Source organism: Hemiscyllium ocellatum, chromosome 26, assembly GCF_020745735.1.
Source record: "Hemiscyllium ocellatum isolate sHemOce1 chromosome 26, sHemOce1.pat.X.cur, whole genome shotgun sequence".
In the NCBI taxonomy this organism is placed as follows: domain Eukaryota; kingdom Metazoa; phylum Chordata; class Chondrichthyes; order Orectolobiformes; family Hemiscylliidae; genus Hemiscyllium; species Hemiscyllium ocellatum.
Genome location: NC_083426.1, coordinates 5,711,317 through 5,726,508, shown reverse-complemented (window position 1 = coordinate 5,726,508; position 15,192 = coordinate 5,711,317). Strand labels below are relative to the sequence as shown.

Genomic DNA, 15,192 nt, shown 5'->3' with positions numbered 1-15,192 from the left:
TGTAGGTCAGGTGAATTGGCCATGCTAAATTGCCCATAGTGTTGGGTAAATCATTTAGAGGGAAATGGTTCTGGGGTGGGTTGGTCTTCAGAGGGTCGGTGTGGACTTGTTGGGCCGAAGAGCCTGTTTCCATACTGAAGTGAATCTAAAAAAGAATGTACCCATCCTTTCAGCAAAGTGTTGAAATGATGCAGCACTGCCACCTATAGGTCTACAGCAGCAGGTGCTCAGAGAAACCATCACCTGCACGTTTCTCAACAAGCCACACATCACCCTGACTCAGAGGTACAGTATATCGCCATTCCCTCAGTGACACTCAGCCCACTCTCCGAACAACACCGTCAATCTCCCTGCGCCTCAAGGACTGCAGTGGTTCAAGGCAGCAACTCACTATCACCTTTTCAAGGGCAGTTCGGGATGAGCAAGCAATGCTGGCCCAGCGAGGAACACATACTCCATCAGTGCATTTAAAAAGTCAGCGTGACTGTCAGAAAATACATTTTTACCAGAACCGACCTTAGCTCAAAAGCATCTTCATGTATATGCTGTTATCCAAGGAATTATCGCAAGGTACATCCAAGGCTCAATCCCCACTTGTCAACAGTGAGAGCATCAAACCAAGGCTCTGCAAACATTTAGATTCAGTTACACAGCACGGAAACTGAGCTTCAATCCAACTCATCCAGATATCCTAAATTAATCTAGGCTCATTTGCCAGAATTTGGTCCATATCTCTCTAAACCCTTCCTATTCACGGACCCAGCTAGATGCCTTTTAAATGTTGCCAGCCTGGAACAGCTCATCCCATACACACACCACCCTCTGCGTGAAAACATTGCCCCTCAGGTCTCTTTTATATATTTCCCCTCTGATCTTACACTGAAGCCCTCTAGTTTTGGATTGTCCTACCTTGGGGTAAAAGATCTTGGCTATTCACCCTATCCAGGTCTCTCATGATTTTATAAACCTCTGTAAAGGTCACCCCCTCAAGTTAATTACCGTGAAACAGAGAGGTTCAATGCTAATCCCACAACACATGCCAGTTCATCACCACCTGGACAGGTTCAGATCACCTGGAAGGGAATGGGAGAGTAACTTCCCTTGAATCTTTTTTTTAAAAGGGCTCTGTCCAACTCTCGCAGGAAATGATTTGGAAAACCGGGATTGGGGGTAGAGGGAAGAAAAGGAAGGAATGTTTTTGATTATGTGGAGCTTGCTCAGTGGACCAAACTGGGCTTGTGTCACCATCACCTCAAATATGATTTAAAACCAAACAACAAAACAGATCATGGGACAAAATCTTTATTGTAGTAGCTCAGTTGTAGTACAAAAATGTTCTACCGTAAATTACCATTAAAAAGCTAATTAATTTATGGTTTGAACAGTTCCTGCAGATACACAGAGTTCATCTGATAGGCTCTCAGCCAATCTGAATACCTCTTTGAGCTGCCATAGTAAGGATAGCCAATGGTAGCATAGTAACTGTGCCATGCATGATAATAAGCCTTCCAGTAATCACTAGAACATTCAGACTCCGAGGGCAACATGGGCTGACCTTCTGGGTAAGGACAAGGTGCATCCTTGCTTCCCTGATCTGTGACACTGGAAACTCTTGCTGCTTCAGGTGATGCCAGCTTGGGGTCTGCCTTGGATCTCTTCCTGCTGCCCTTGGGGGCTGAGCCTTTGAGAGAGGACCAGTTGAGACCTAACCCTGTATCAATCTCAAGTGGTCGTTTGGAAGGGACACTAGAGAAAGAATTAGCAGCTGCCTCGTCTTTGAAGCCCTCTTGCCGGGCAAGGGATTGGAAGGCGGGAAGCGTTTTCTCACTCCGATTAGGGAAATCCTCTGGGATGGGACTTGCAACTTTCCTCAGCAGGGCATCGTCCTGGACATGAGGGTTCACTGGCACCTCGGCCTCTGTTGATGACTCCCTGCTGCTGGTCCTGCTGCGTGTTGAAGGGTTAGTGCTGGAGCTGGAATCACTGGCGTCTTCCAGCTCAGTCGGTTTTGCCCACTTTTGAGAAGTATGCAAACAGATCAAATCCTTCTTACTTAAAAACAGGTGACTGTTCTGGTCTCGGGACATCAGCTCCCTGCTTTCTGAATCTTCCATTTCATTTGTTGACTTCTCCTTCAAGATCCCAGAGAATCCGGTCCACTGGCGGACTATTTCCACCGGTTTCTCATCCCGCTCGGCGAGAAATCTCTCATAGTCTTCAACAAGTTCCACAAAGCTCAACAACCGCCTCCTACGTTTTGACCTTTTCTTAAAGAGCGTCAAGGCTGGGATTTTGGGGAGCGATTCTTGCAAAGCCTTCCTGCCTTCTCCTGTGATGGTGACCGGCTCAGTAGAGGATCGGGACACATCGCAAGACGTGGCATCTTGAAGATTTGCCCAGACTTTCATTTTGATGTCAGTGGACACGTGGCAGCTGCTGATCTCTGGTGCCTTCCCCACATCGCCAGCACGGTGTTCCTGGGGATCCTTCTCTGTCAGCACCTTCTTTGATTTCGGAGTTTTCTTGGTTGTGAACTTTTTTCCAGCAGTTTTGACAGGAGAGAGTGACAGTGGCTCTGGGATAGTGTGCTCCCACCTCACTGAGGGTTCAATCTCAGCAGCCAATGGAATTGCTGCAGCGGCTGAATTCTTATCCCCTTTTACCTTGATGACCTCTACATCCCAATCTACGGGCTCTTCCAATAATCCTGATGGAATTGGATCTATTAAAAAAAAAGCCATTAAGAATTGGCAAAGACTTTACAGAGTCTATTTATTCCCTTCAGATATACGTCTCTTATGCGGAAGTGGGAGATAAGAAGGTAACATAGTGATTAGATTAGATTCCCTATAGTGTGGAAACAGGCCCTTCGGCCCAACAAGTCCACACCGACCCTCCGAAGAGCAACCCACCCAGATCCATTCCCCTACATTTAACACTAACTAATGCACCTAACACTACAGGCAATTTAGCTTGGCCAATTCACCTGGCCTGAACATCTTTGGACTGTGGGAGGAAACCGGAGCACCCAGAGGAAACCCACGCAGACACTGGGAGAATGTACAAACTCCACACAGACAGTTGCCTGAGGCGGGAGCTGAATCAGGGTCCCTGGCGCTGTGAGACAACAGTGCTAACCACTGAGGACCCAGTTACTTTATAATGGCAATACTTCAGCCTGCGACATGTCAATATTTCCCAAAGTTAAAAAATCACACAACACCAGGTATTAGGCCAACAGGTTTATTTGGAAATTCCTGTTGTGAGATTTTTAACTTTGTCCACTCCAGTCCAACACCAGCTCCTCCACAATCTTTTCCAAGTTACAGAAATCTCTCAACAACACAAATAAACATCAACTGACCTGCTAGTGTCTGACAGTGTGGCTGAGAGAATAAAGTTAAAGTTTGTAACAGCTGAAGTGCATCATAGTGTCGACTAGAAATAATCTAAAAGACTGAATTTACAATTAAATTCACTCTCATCACCTACCAGGTAGACCCAAGAGGTGAAGATTGCAACGCTGTGCTATTAACTCCAACTCATTCTCCTCTTCACCACGACAACAGTATGTCACAGCCAAGCCTTGGGTGCCTGGATGAATATCAAAGGAACATTAAAATGCAAGAATTTTATTTTCTCCAGTTTCAAAGGGACTAATTAATGTTACCTTAACAAAAATACAAAGCTGTGTTCATGGCTGACGTCACCAGGAGGTGGAACACCACACGTGCAATATTGGAGAGTTGCTTTTAAATTCTTACCAACTGGTGTGGGTTAGGAGAGAGAAATTAGCACAAAGTGTGGTTAAAAGGGCAAGTAGTTCATCTTTGTCAGACGGACCAGTTTAAATGAGTCATTTGTTTTGCTCGTTCTTGATCGTCAGCCAAGGGAGTAGGGATTATCTCAAACCATCAGTAGCACTCACTGAGTGACAAGTTGCACAGGATTCTTCATCTCTTCGGGACAAACAATTCAGCTTCCTTGATATCTGGTAATGCACCGTCTACAATGCGCTGTTTCACATGGGTGCTCAAAAGTGGCAGCGTATTTGATGGGAAATTGGATTCAGTCAATGTCAGAATTCACACATACATGAAACCATCGGTCATTGTTGTAACAGCGTCATGAGTGGATCTACACAAGTGTGGATGAATTAACAGCAACACACTCTCAGTGCTGGAAACACAGTTTAGAAATACACGTATCCTCTCAGGTTTTTTAAGGCACTGACTATTGTTGGCATGTTTTCACTAATGTCTTCCAGTAATCTAAGAGGTCCTTCCCAAATACGTCGACCTGGAGCGCACGGTTATTTGACTGCAGAAGGATTCATAGCCAAGTTTGCTGATGTTCACAGTCCATCATCAAGAAATTTTGCAATTGAGCTGCAAATTTCCTAGTTAATGAATCACTTCTGAAGTAGAACGGGTCAAGCAGCATCCATGGAGAGAGAGTACGCTAATGATTCGAGTCCAGATCACTCTTCTTTTTTAACTGATGTGAGGTATGACTCAAAACAAAGTCTATACTTGAAACATTAGCTTGCTCCCTCTTCACGGATGCTGATGTGATTGAGCTCTTTGTTTACAGTACAGAATACAGCATCTGCAGTCATTTGCTCTTACTTGTGAAGTGCAGTCAGTTATGTAATTTCATGTGACAGTTAACTGTACACAAGGCTCCATCAGCTGGAAGGATATAAAGGAACAATGTCTCTGGCCTTGGTATTTTCAACTGCATTATAAATGGATAGGACACGAAGAGACCTCCCTTACTATTTTCTGAATGATGACAAGAAATATTCTACTTCCACTGAAAGAGAAGGAACGATGAGGCCTCTATTTAATATCCTGCATGAGAAGAAGACACCTCTGACAATCGAGTATCCGGGTGTGTTTCGCTTCGGCAGGTCAGTGTGGACTTGTTGGGCCGAAGGGCCTGTTTCCACACTAAGTCTAATCTAAAAAAAAATCTATCTGGTGAACCTGCACTGCAAGGCCAATATAGGTATGGCAACAGTTTAATGCAGCCTCAGAATACCAGGTAGTGATGGGTAATCATGTGAACAGGCTTAATTGACTGTTAAGACATCCACATAGCTTGGTGTCTGCGCTATTTTAGGGCGGCACGGTGGCACAGTGGTTAGCACTGCTGCCTCACAGCGCCAGGGACCTGGGTTCAATTCCCGCCTCAGGTGACTGACTGTGTGGAGTTTGCACATTCTCCCCGTGTCTGCGTGGGTTTCCTCCGGGTGCTCCGGTTTCCTCCCACAGTCCAAAGATGTGCGGGTCAGATGAATTGGCCATGCTAAATTGCCCGTAGTGTTAGGTAAGGGGTAAATGTAGGGGTATGGGTGGGTTGCGCTTCGGCGGGTCGGTGTGGACTTGTTGGGCCGAAGGGCCTGTTTCCACACTAAGTAATCTAATCTAATCTAATCTAAATACTGCACTGGAATGTCAGCCTAGATCGTGTACTCAAATCTTGAGAAATGGACTTGAACCCACATCCCACTAATACCACAGGCTCAGGATGACAAAGACTAGAGGAGGTGAGGAAAGTTACTGCCTGCGCACAAAACAACACACAGGTCTTTGCATTAGTTCAATGTCCAGATGCAAACAACCCTCATTAAATCTGGCTTCATTTTCCATTCAAAGATATTGAGCCAACCTCTAAAAATAGAAAGTACACTTAATCCATATTCCAATATGTTCATGCAAGGTACTGAAACAGAAGAGATAACATCACATTGCAACTTGCCTGCTCTAAATTAGTTCCTTCAATCATAAATCACACCACCACAGATAACAGTCGGAACATTTAAGATCCTAAATATATTTATGAAAATGTTCCTTCCTTTAATTTCTGATTTAGATCTTGCAGAAAGTTTTTTTTTAAATAGTAAAAGGACCTGAAGCTATCTTGGAGAGCTGAACATTTACCATACACATTTATAAAAACACTTACAGAACCACTTTCATAAACCACCCATGTACCTAATGCCAGGACGCCACAGCATGCTTTCAGTACACAAGTGTGATAGGAAGAGAAGGATGCATAGACTGAGATTAAGTGAGGTAAAGAGGAGGCTTTAGTGGGGCATAAAAACCAGCACTGACTAGGTGGGTCAAATGGCCCATTCAGGAATAGAAACGCTATGTAATTCATACCAAAGCGGCCAGCTCTGCCGATTCGATGCATGTATGTCTCCCAATCCTGGGGCACATCCAGGTTAACTACCAGGTTCACCTTCTCTGCATCAATTCCTCTGGAAGTCTGAAAGAAACAACAGCCATAAATAACAAACATCTCTACTTTCATAAATCCATGCACATCACATACTCCCCAGATCCAGTGCTTGGTGCATTGCACCTAATGTTTTTACATTTGCATGGAACACCTGTGTGCAACCACTTGGGAAGGGAATCTGTTGACAACCCAGATGAGCTGCCAGAGGAAATAGTGGAGGCTGGTACAATTGCAACGTTTAAGAGGGATGGGTATATGAATAGGGAGGGATATGGGGCGGGTGCTAGCAGGTGGGACTAGATTGGGTTGGGACATCTGGTCGGCCTGGATGGTTGGACCGAAGGATCTGTTTCCATGCTGTACATCTCTATGACTCTATGTTCAACCCAGTTCTGAACAACTATCCACATACAATTGTTTGTAAACCAGTTAGTGGATTATGAATGGGCACAACAGTTGATTGCCAACTTCTCTGTTTGGGAAGTGAACAATCAGTTGTAACATCTCTGACTGTCTCAGCTGATATGACTTATACCAACGGAACTGGAAAATATCCAGGTAACTTGGCAGTTCAGAGAACTCAATGTTTTATTTAAATGATGTGGAGATGTCAGGATTGGACTGGAGCAGACAAAGGTAGAAGTCAGAAAACTGCTGGACTATAACCTGCTGTCATGACTTCGGACTTTATTTAAATGAGATACCAAAGGAAAATTGGTTTATTACAATGAGAACAACCGAGAATTCTGAACTAGACATACTTAATAGAATTATAGAACTAACCAACAACCTACCATGTACCTACAGGATCACAGCACATCTAAGATACTGGCCCAGCAATGGGGACACTCCTTCACTACCAATTCCAGGCTCTAACGTCTAAGGTTCAGAAAAGCACAGCAGGTCAGGCAGCATCCGAGGAGCAGGAAAATCGACGTTTCAGGCAAAAGCCCTTCATCAGGAAACATCGATTTTCCTGCTCCTCGGATGCTGCCTGACCCGCTGTGCTTTTCGAGCACCGCTCTAATCTAGACTCTGGTTTCCAGCATCTGCAGTCTTTGTTTTTACCTCGTTGGTTTTAACATCTTAGGTGCCTGCCAACATTAGAAGCCGGTGTGAGGCTCCCTTATACTCATAAAGGCAATATCGCAAATGGGAGGAGAAACTAGTTAAACGTTGAATTAGGGACAAGCACAGTTTCTCCATTCTGATTGGTAATGAAGTGAAACGGTGATAAAGCTATTTAAGATTATGATGTGATAGGATAGACATTTCCTATTTTGGGAAGTGGTTAGTGAGAAACTGTTTTCACTTGTAAGAGGATCGAGAACCAACGGGTAGTGTTTTGCAAATATAGTAAATGTAAAGTGAGGAAAAACACTTCGCACAGTGAGTAGTTAGGGTCTGGAATGCACTACCTGGAAAGGTGATGGGGTCAGGCTCAACTGAGGCATTCAAGACAGCACTGGGTGATGAGTTAAATTGTAGTGTTTGGAATGAGGGCCAGGTGGGCCTCTCAGTCAGTGAGATCCTTTGGTTGGGGTTGTTAACCTCAGCCAATTAGGGAGCCCTGGCTGACAGACACAAACAGAGGATTCAGAAGGTTTCCTCAGTCTAGGGACTGGCTCTGAGCTGGCTGGACACAGCCCATGGACTGTGTACATGTAAATAAAGGATGACTTGGTGACAGGATACCAGTCTCTGCTCAGTTATTTCAAAATACAAACAATATTGTGGGTTAAGGAGAAAAGGCAGAAGACTGACAGTAAGTTATAATGCTTACAGAGCCTGGGCAGACACGATGGATCGAATGATTAGATTACTTACAGTGTGGAAACAGGCCCTTCGGCCCAACAAGTCCACACCGACCCGCCGAAGCGCAACCCACCCATACCCCTACATTTACCCCTTACCTAACACTACGGGCAATTTAGCATGGCCAATTCACCTGACCCGCACATCTTTGGACTGTGGGAGGAAACCGGAGCACCCAGAGGAAACCCACGCAGACACGGGGAGAACATGCAAACGTCACACAGTCAGTCGCCTGAGTCGGGAATTGAACCCGGGTCTCAGGCGCTGTGAGACAGCACTGCTAACCACTGTGCCACCGTGCCACCCGTGATGGTCTTTTGCACCATAGCAATCTTGAAAGAATAGGCAGAGAGTCCAGAACTAGGGCTATAAATAAGACCAATGAACCCAACAAGAAATTCAGGAGAATCTTTTCTAAAACACATAAGAACGAGAATGTGAAACTTGCTCCCACAGGGAGAGGTTGAGGCAATAAGTGTCCACACATTTAACACCTGCTTCCCAAACGCTTGCCAACTGTGATTTATTTTTATGTTTCACACCTGCTTTCACCCAGAGTGCAACAGTAGTAGACTCACCAACTTTAAGGGCATTTAAATGGTCATTGGATAGGTATATGGATGATAATGGAATAGTGTAGGTTAGATGGGCTTCATATTGGTTTCGCAGGTTGGTACAACATCGAGGACCGAAGGGCCTGTACTGCACCATAATGTTCTACCTTTAAGGGGAAACATGATCAGTTTATGAGGAGAGAAAGGGACGGGGTGGGAGGAGGCTACAATGCAGCATAAGTTCCAGCATGGATCAGTCAGGCTAATTAACCCATTTGTAGGCTATAAATACTACATCAAGTCACAGAATAAGTTTCCAGAGAAATGTCTTTGTGGAGGAGACAGAGAAAGAGACAATTAACGTTTGCACAACACTTTACACAACTCAAATATTCTAAAGTGCCTCACATTAAATAAACTAAATTCCCCTTGTCTGAAACACAGAAAATATAGGAGCAGCACATTCAGCTTTTCGAGCCACTCTGTCATTCCCACAGTTAGAGGTGAATGCACCAACCATCTTGTACACAAGTTCCCACATCAATGAGAGCACCATCTCAATAATCTGTTTCCGTTAGTGCTGGTTGTGGGAGCACTATTGGGCTGGACATCAGCCAGCCACTGGTCTGTAATATAGTACCATGCGATCTTTAATACCCAGATCAGGCAGAAACAGCTCTTGCTCACTGTCTCAATCTGAATGAGTGGAGTGTAGAACTCCCCCCATCAAAATTATCAGCGATGAGTTACAACTCTCATAAAATAGTGTGCCAACCAGATAGCCAAGCTAGAAAATTGTTTGAATACATTTAGAGACAAAAATGATCAAGAGATATGGGTAGAATGCTCTTGAATCAAGTGCAACTAGATCCAACTGTTCTCAAAAACTCAGGATGAAATTTCCTCAGGGTCTTGAAAAGCATCACGTTTGAGTGGGGGGGATCAGAAGTCCCAGGGAAAGCTTGCCTGGTATGGAAGGTGCTAGCTATGAAGAGAGGTTGAGTAGGTTAGGATTGTTTTCATTAGAAAAAAGGAGATTGAGGGGGAACCTGATTGAAGTTTAGAAAATCATGAAGGGTATAGACAAGGTGGGTAGGGACAAGCTTTTTCCCAGGGTGAGGGATTCAATTAACGAGAGGTCACGCTTTCAAGGCGAGAGGTGGAAAGTTTAAAGGGATACACGCAGAAAGTACTTTACAGAGTGCTTGGAACGCGTTGCCAGCAGAGGTAGTAGAGGCAGGCGCGGTAGATTCATTTAAGGAGAGTCTGGACAGATGCATGAGTAGGTGGAGAGTAGAGGGATACGGATCCTTAGGAATTGGGCAAGAGGTGTAGACAGTGAATTTGGATCAGCTCAGGTTTGCAGGTCTCTAAATATTCTTTGTTCTAGTTCATCTTAGTGTAGCAAACTCTGCAATAATGGGCAGTTACCACTAGAGGACCTCTGTGTGTAGTGTACACTCTATCCAGGGACAAGAACTTTCTCCCCAAGCAAAAGGCTGACAAAATTCAAACTAAACAAAGGTTATTCCTGGCTCTGAAAACAGGTCACTGTTAGAGATACCGCATGATACCACAACAGCAGCTCAAGAAAGCAGCTCACCACCACTTTTCTAAGGACAATTGGGGGATGGGTACTAATGGTCAGCCCACAGTGATCTCCACATCCCCTGAATGAACAATGAAAACAAAACAAGAATGTTCTTTCTGGGCGTAACTTGCAATCACGTTATTTTTGGGAATCTGACTTGTGAGGACTGTAGATGCTGGAAATCTGAGTCAAAAAAGTGTGGCACTGGAAAAGCACAGGTCAGGCAGCATCCGAAAAGCAGGAGAATCAACATTTCGGGCATAAACCCCTCATCAGGAATGTGAGCAAGGCAACCTAAGCATGCCCAGGCTATTAAGTAGATTAAAAGACCGCACATTTCTAATTGACAAGGAACAGGGGTGTTCTCCCTTGTCTTGAGCCAATATTGACTCCTCAAACGTCAGTAATAATAAAAACAGATGGCCTGGTCATCATCACACTGTTGTACATGGGGGCCTGCTGCATGCAAGCTGTCTGCTACATATCCCCCATTACAATGGTCACAGACAGACAGCCCAGGTTACAATGGGCTCCATTCCACAGTCTGCTCACAAGTCAATATCTACTCACGTCAAAACAATATGAAATAAGGTAATATTTTTGACCCTGGTCATTAATGACATTAAATTAATGCGAGCTTTTTGTTAAATAAAGAATTAAATTAATTTCTAAGCTCTGTGGTTTCAAAAACAAGACGTAAACCTCAGGTGAAGAAGAAATATGTAGAGGGATGAGAAAAGATTTTTACATCCAGGGGCTATTAGGGTTGCACCTTGTTTTATAGGTGAGTGAATTTGTGATAAACACCTTAAGAAAGAAAGATCAAAGGCTGCATTTAAAAAAGGCAAGAAATTGGAATCCAAGTATAAAGCTGATACAGAACCAATAACAGAAAAGTAAAAATAATAAACTGGTTCAATTTATGTTTCGTTTGCTGTGGATACTGAGCAGGAAACTAGTCTAGATTAGATTAGATTACTTACAGTGTGGAAACAGGCCCTTCGGCCCAACAAGTCCACACCGACCCGCCAAAGCGCAAGCCACCCATACCCTACATTTACCCCTTACCTAACACTACGGGCAATTTAGCATGGCCAATTCACCTAACCCCGCACATCTTTGGACTGTGGGAGGAAACCGGAGCACCCAGAGGAAACCCACGCAGACACGGGGAGAACATGCAAACGTCACACAGTCAGTCGCCTGAGTTGGGAATTGAACCCGGGTCTCAGGCGCTGTGAGGCAGCAGTGCTAACCACTGTGCCACCGTGCCGCCCACCAAAGTGTAAACTCGTAAGAAACATAAATCTCCTTTGTCTGAAGTGAAGTGCACACTTTTGCAATTGGAGCATAATTTACTTGGGGTCAGAGGGCTAGGTACTCTTATTCCCTGTCTAAATAACCCCATTCAAACATGTGCACAGCTACTGAAGGATTGTAATTGACAATGTATGCAAAGCACTGGGAAGAGCCACTTGGGCGGCACAGTGGTTAGCACTGCTGCCTCCCAGCACCAGGGTCCCGTGTTCGATTCCTGCCTTGGGCAACTGTCTGTGTGGAGTTTTCACATTCTCCCCATGTCCTCCGGGTGTTCTGGTTTCCTCCCACAATCCAAAGATGTGCAGGTTAGGTGAATTGGCCATGCTAAGTTGCCCATAGTGTAGGACAGGGGAATGGGTCTGCGTGGGTAACTCTTCGGAGGGTCAGTGTGGACTTGTTGGGCCGAAGGGCCTGTTTCCGTACTGTAGGGAACCTAATCCAAGAGCTGCCCACTGTTTAAGAGCACTGGCTTTTGGAGTTATCTGGAGCAGTTTTGAGAAGATTCCCACCCCTCCCAGTTTTAAATTCCCCTCGTGTGTGTTTAGATGAAGCATGACTGGGCCCTTTTGAAAACTCACCAAGTCAGTGGAAATGAGGACACGGCATTTGTACTGTTTTAGTTTGGACATGGCTTCAAGTCGCTGGTTCTGATTCATGCTGCCTAACAAAGAAAAAGGATACAAATAAATGGAAATTAACATATCACAGGCTGTCAACAGCACTTTACAAAGTATCACTAGATTAATAAACCACATGTATTAACCTTTACTCATTCATGGGATGCAGGAGTCACTGGCTAGGCCAGTATTTAGTGCCCATCCCTAAATACCCTTGATGGTGGTAAATTACCTTCTTGCAGTCCTTGAGATGTTTTTACATTACTGCAGTTTAACTGTACTCCTACTTTGACTCATCAGAACACCTTCCCCAATGTGACGAAATGACAGGTCAGTTCTGCTAGCATGCAGTAGTTCCATTCTCATGCAATCCCATGTTCAAAAAAAATGGCGTAATAGCAGCATAATTTAAACTAATGGGGCCAGAGTCGCGTTATAACCAACACACACTTTAAAAGTTCATGCTATAGAAACAATCAGGTTGTAGTGAATTTCCATCAATGAAACACACATTATAGCAGAACAATCTATATACAGACTAGACACTTCAGCTGGTCTATACATGGTTCACTGATCTTAGCCTGGAAAAGCCATGACTTGCCTTAGTACAAACTCTACTCACACTGAAAATTCTGACACTAGAAATTTCACACTAGTTACTTTTCTTTCTTACAAATTGTACCAGAAGAAAATATAATAGAAGAGAATGAAAACTCCAGCTGCCGATGTGTGGAACAGAATAGCAGCTGTACATTAGAAACACAGAATACGTACCTGAAATGCAGACTGCAGGAAGTCCTTTAGAGGTGAGAATGTCTGCTAGACGCTGGGCCCTATGAAAATCAGGAATACAAAATTTACTCAGTGACACTTTCAAGGTGAGAGGTGGAAAGTTTAAGGGGGATAAATGCGTCAAGTACTTCACACAGAGGGTGGTGGGCGTTTGGAACGCATTGCCAGCAGAGATGGTAGAGGCAGGCACAGTAGGTTCATTTAAGATGCATCTGGATAAATGCATCAGTAGATGGAGAGTAGAGGGATACAGATGCTTAGGAATTGACCGATAGGTTTAGACGGGTACATTTGGATCGGCTCAGGCTTGGAGGGCCGAAGGGCCTGTTCCTGGGCTGTAAATTTTCTGTGTTCTTTGTTTGACACTTCGACAATCCAGAAAAGTTTCTGAAATCAAGCAGGAAGTGACTGATACACTGAAGGACACCAGAAAGTCTTATTTATTGAGATACTGGAAGAAAAGCTGCAATATTCATAAGCCTGTTCACAATGGATCTGCCATTCTATCAGCTAATATATCTAAACCACCAAAAATTAAAGAACTGCGGATGTTGCAAAGCAGAAACAAAAATGAAAATTGCTGGAAAAACACAACAGAGCTGACAGCATTTGGACAGAAAGCAGAGTTAATGCTTTGAGTCCAACAACCCTGCTTCAGAACCCTGCTTATTATTTCTTCTCTCAGTGTCATTAATCCAGCCAGGTGCTTTAAAGAGGATGAAATGGGAATTAAGTGCCAGAGGGTGACTTGTACAGCACTATTAATAAAATCTTTGACATAAACTGGCCCAGAGAGACCAAAGAGTGTGTAACCTGAAAACAACCCTACATTAACCATGCCTTGATCCCCTACAAAGCATTCTCCCTGAAGGCAAGACCAGAAACTGGCCACATGGAACAATCACTTCCCCCAGTATACTATCAACAGCATTCCAACTAAATCAACTGCTACGTTGCAATACAAGCTCACTACCCCAAAGGTCCAAACCAGCTGCAGCTGACAGCTATGGTGGAGACCCACACTGAGGCAATGTTCCAATGAGCATTGGTTTGAGAAGGGCATGGGAAATAAAATTGTTTCAGCAACTAAATAAATTTCTTTCCGGCTCATTGCTTTAATCGGGAATAGAGATATCAAGGACTTGGTGCACCTAAAAGCAGACTGAGGCAGTATGGAGAGACTAGAGAAGCTGAGATTGCCCTCCAAAGCTCAAGGGGAGATTTAACAGTGCTCAAAAGCATGAAGGGTTTGATGGATCAGTTCAAGGCTTGGACTGGCAAAGAGTCCACCGACCAGAGGATACAGATTTTGAGTAAGTAAAAGAATAGGGGAGAGACAAGGAGGAGGTGGTAAAAATATTTATGCAGCAAATTACAATTTGGAATGTTCTGTCCCAAACTGCAGTGGAAGTGGTTAATAACTTTCAGCCATGGTTGAATGGTGAAGCAGACTTGATGGGCTGAAAAGCCTAATTTCTGCTCCTATGTCTTCAATAATAACATCTGCAATAACTGCAAAGAGCAAATCAAAAATTCACAAAGCTACAGCAGAAGACCAAGGGAATAGGAGCCAATGGCTAAGTATTTCAAAGACACAGTGAGTTGAATAGCTTTGTCCTGTAATAAACCATTCTATGAATCCAGGATCCTTTGGCAATGTCACGATCAGGGGAATATTCACTGAGTCCACTGTACCTGCTGTGGAGGTTAGAGAAGACCAGGGCTTGGTTGAAGGGGATCTTACTGAACAGCTCCAACAGATGTTGCATTTTCTCCTCAAAGATCTTGTGTGGAAGTGGGTAGGAATTTACAACCTTGTAGAACTGCTTCAGCCCTGTTGAATTAGAATACATCAGCTTTTTTTATTAAATCATACATGGTCTCAGAACATCAGTATTTTACATCTGAAATCCAGCATCCTTGGAATCGAAACAATACCACATTTCAGATTTTCCCAGATTCTGGATTAACTGTTGCCCAACAACTTGAAGCTGCTGGTTTCTAAAGGGAGAGACACATTTTCACATACTTATTTATCTGACCATTATTGTAAAATAAACCCCAGAAGCCAAGTATTCCGGAAACATCTACTGAGCTCGAATGAAGTCTTATACTCGGCAGTATTTCTGGCTTATGAATTTATTTTTGTGAACTCTCACTAATGTTGCAGAGATTCTTAACATAGAACATAGAACAGTACAGCGCAGAACAGGCCCTTCAGCCCACGATGTTGTGCCGACCACTGATCCTC

At 44.0% G+C, this 15,192-nt stretch overlaps 1 protein-coding gene across 1 annotated transcript in view; it reads right to left on the bottom strand.

Annotated features, from left to right (window-relative positions):
• Nucleotides 1-1,286: 1,286 nt before the first annotated feature.
• The window catches only part of ddx20 (DEAD (Asp-Glu-Ala-Asp) box polypeptide 20), a 37,778-nt gene continuing 23,872 nt past the window's right edge, over nucleotides 1,287-15,192 (bottom strand). Inside the window, exons 6-11 of the mRNA XM_060845056.1 lie at nucleotides 14,637-14,775; nucleotides 12,924-12,982; nucleotides 12,111-12,193; nucleotides 6,174-6,279; nucleotides 3,493-3,594; nucleotides 1,287-2,722 (exon numbers count right to left, since the gene is read on the bottom strand). Coding sequence (XP_060701039.1) covers nucleotides 1,371-2,722; nucleotides 3,493-3,594; nucleotides 6,174-6,279; nucleotides 12,111-12,193; nucleotides 12,924-12,982; nucleotides 14,637-14,775 — 1,841 coding nt within the window. The 3' untranslated portion in view covers nucleotides 1,287-1,370. The remainder of the gene's footprint in view (nucleotides 2,723-3,492; nucleotides 3,595-6,173; nucleotides 6,280-12,110; nucleotides 12,194-12,923; nucleotides 12,983-14,636; nucleotides 14,776-15,192) is intronic.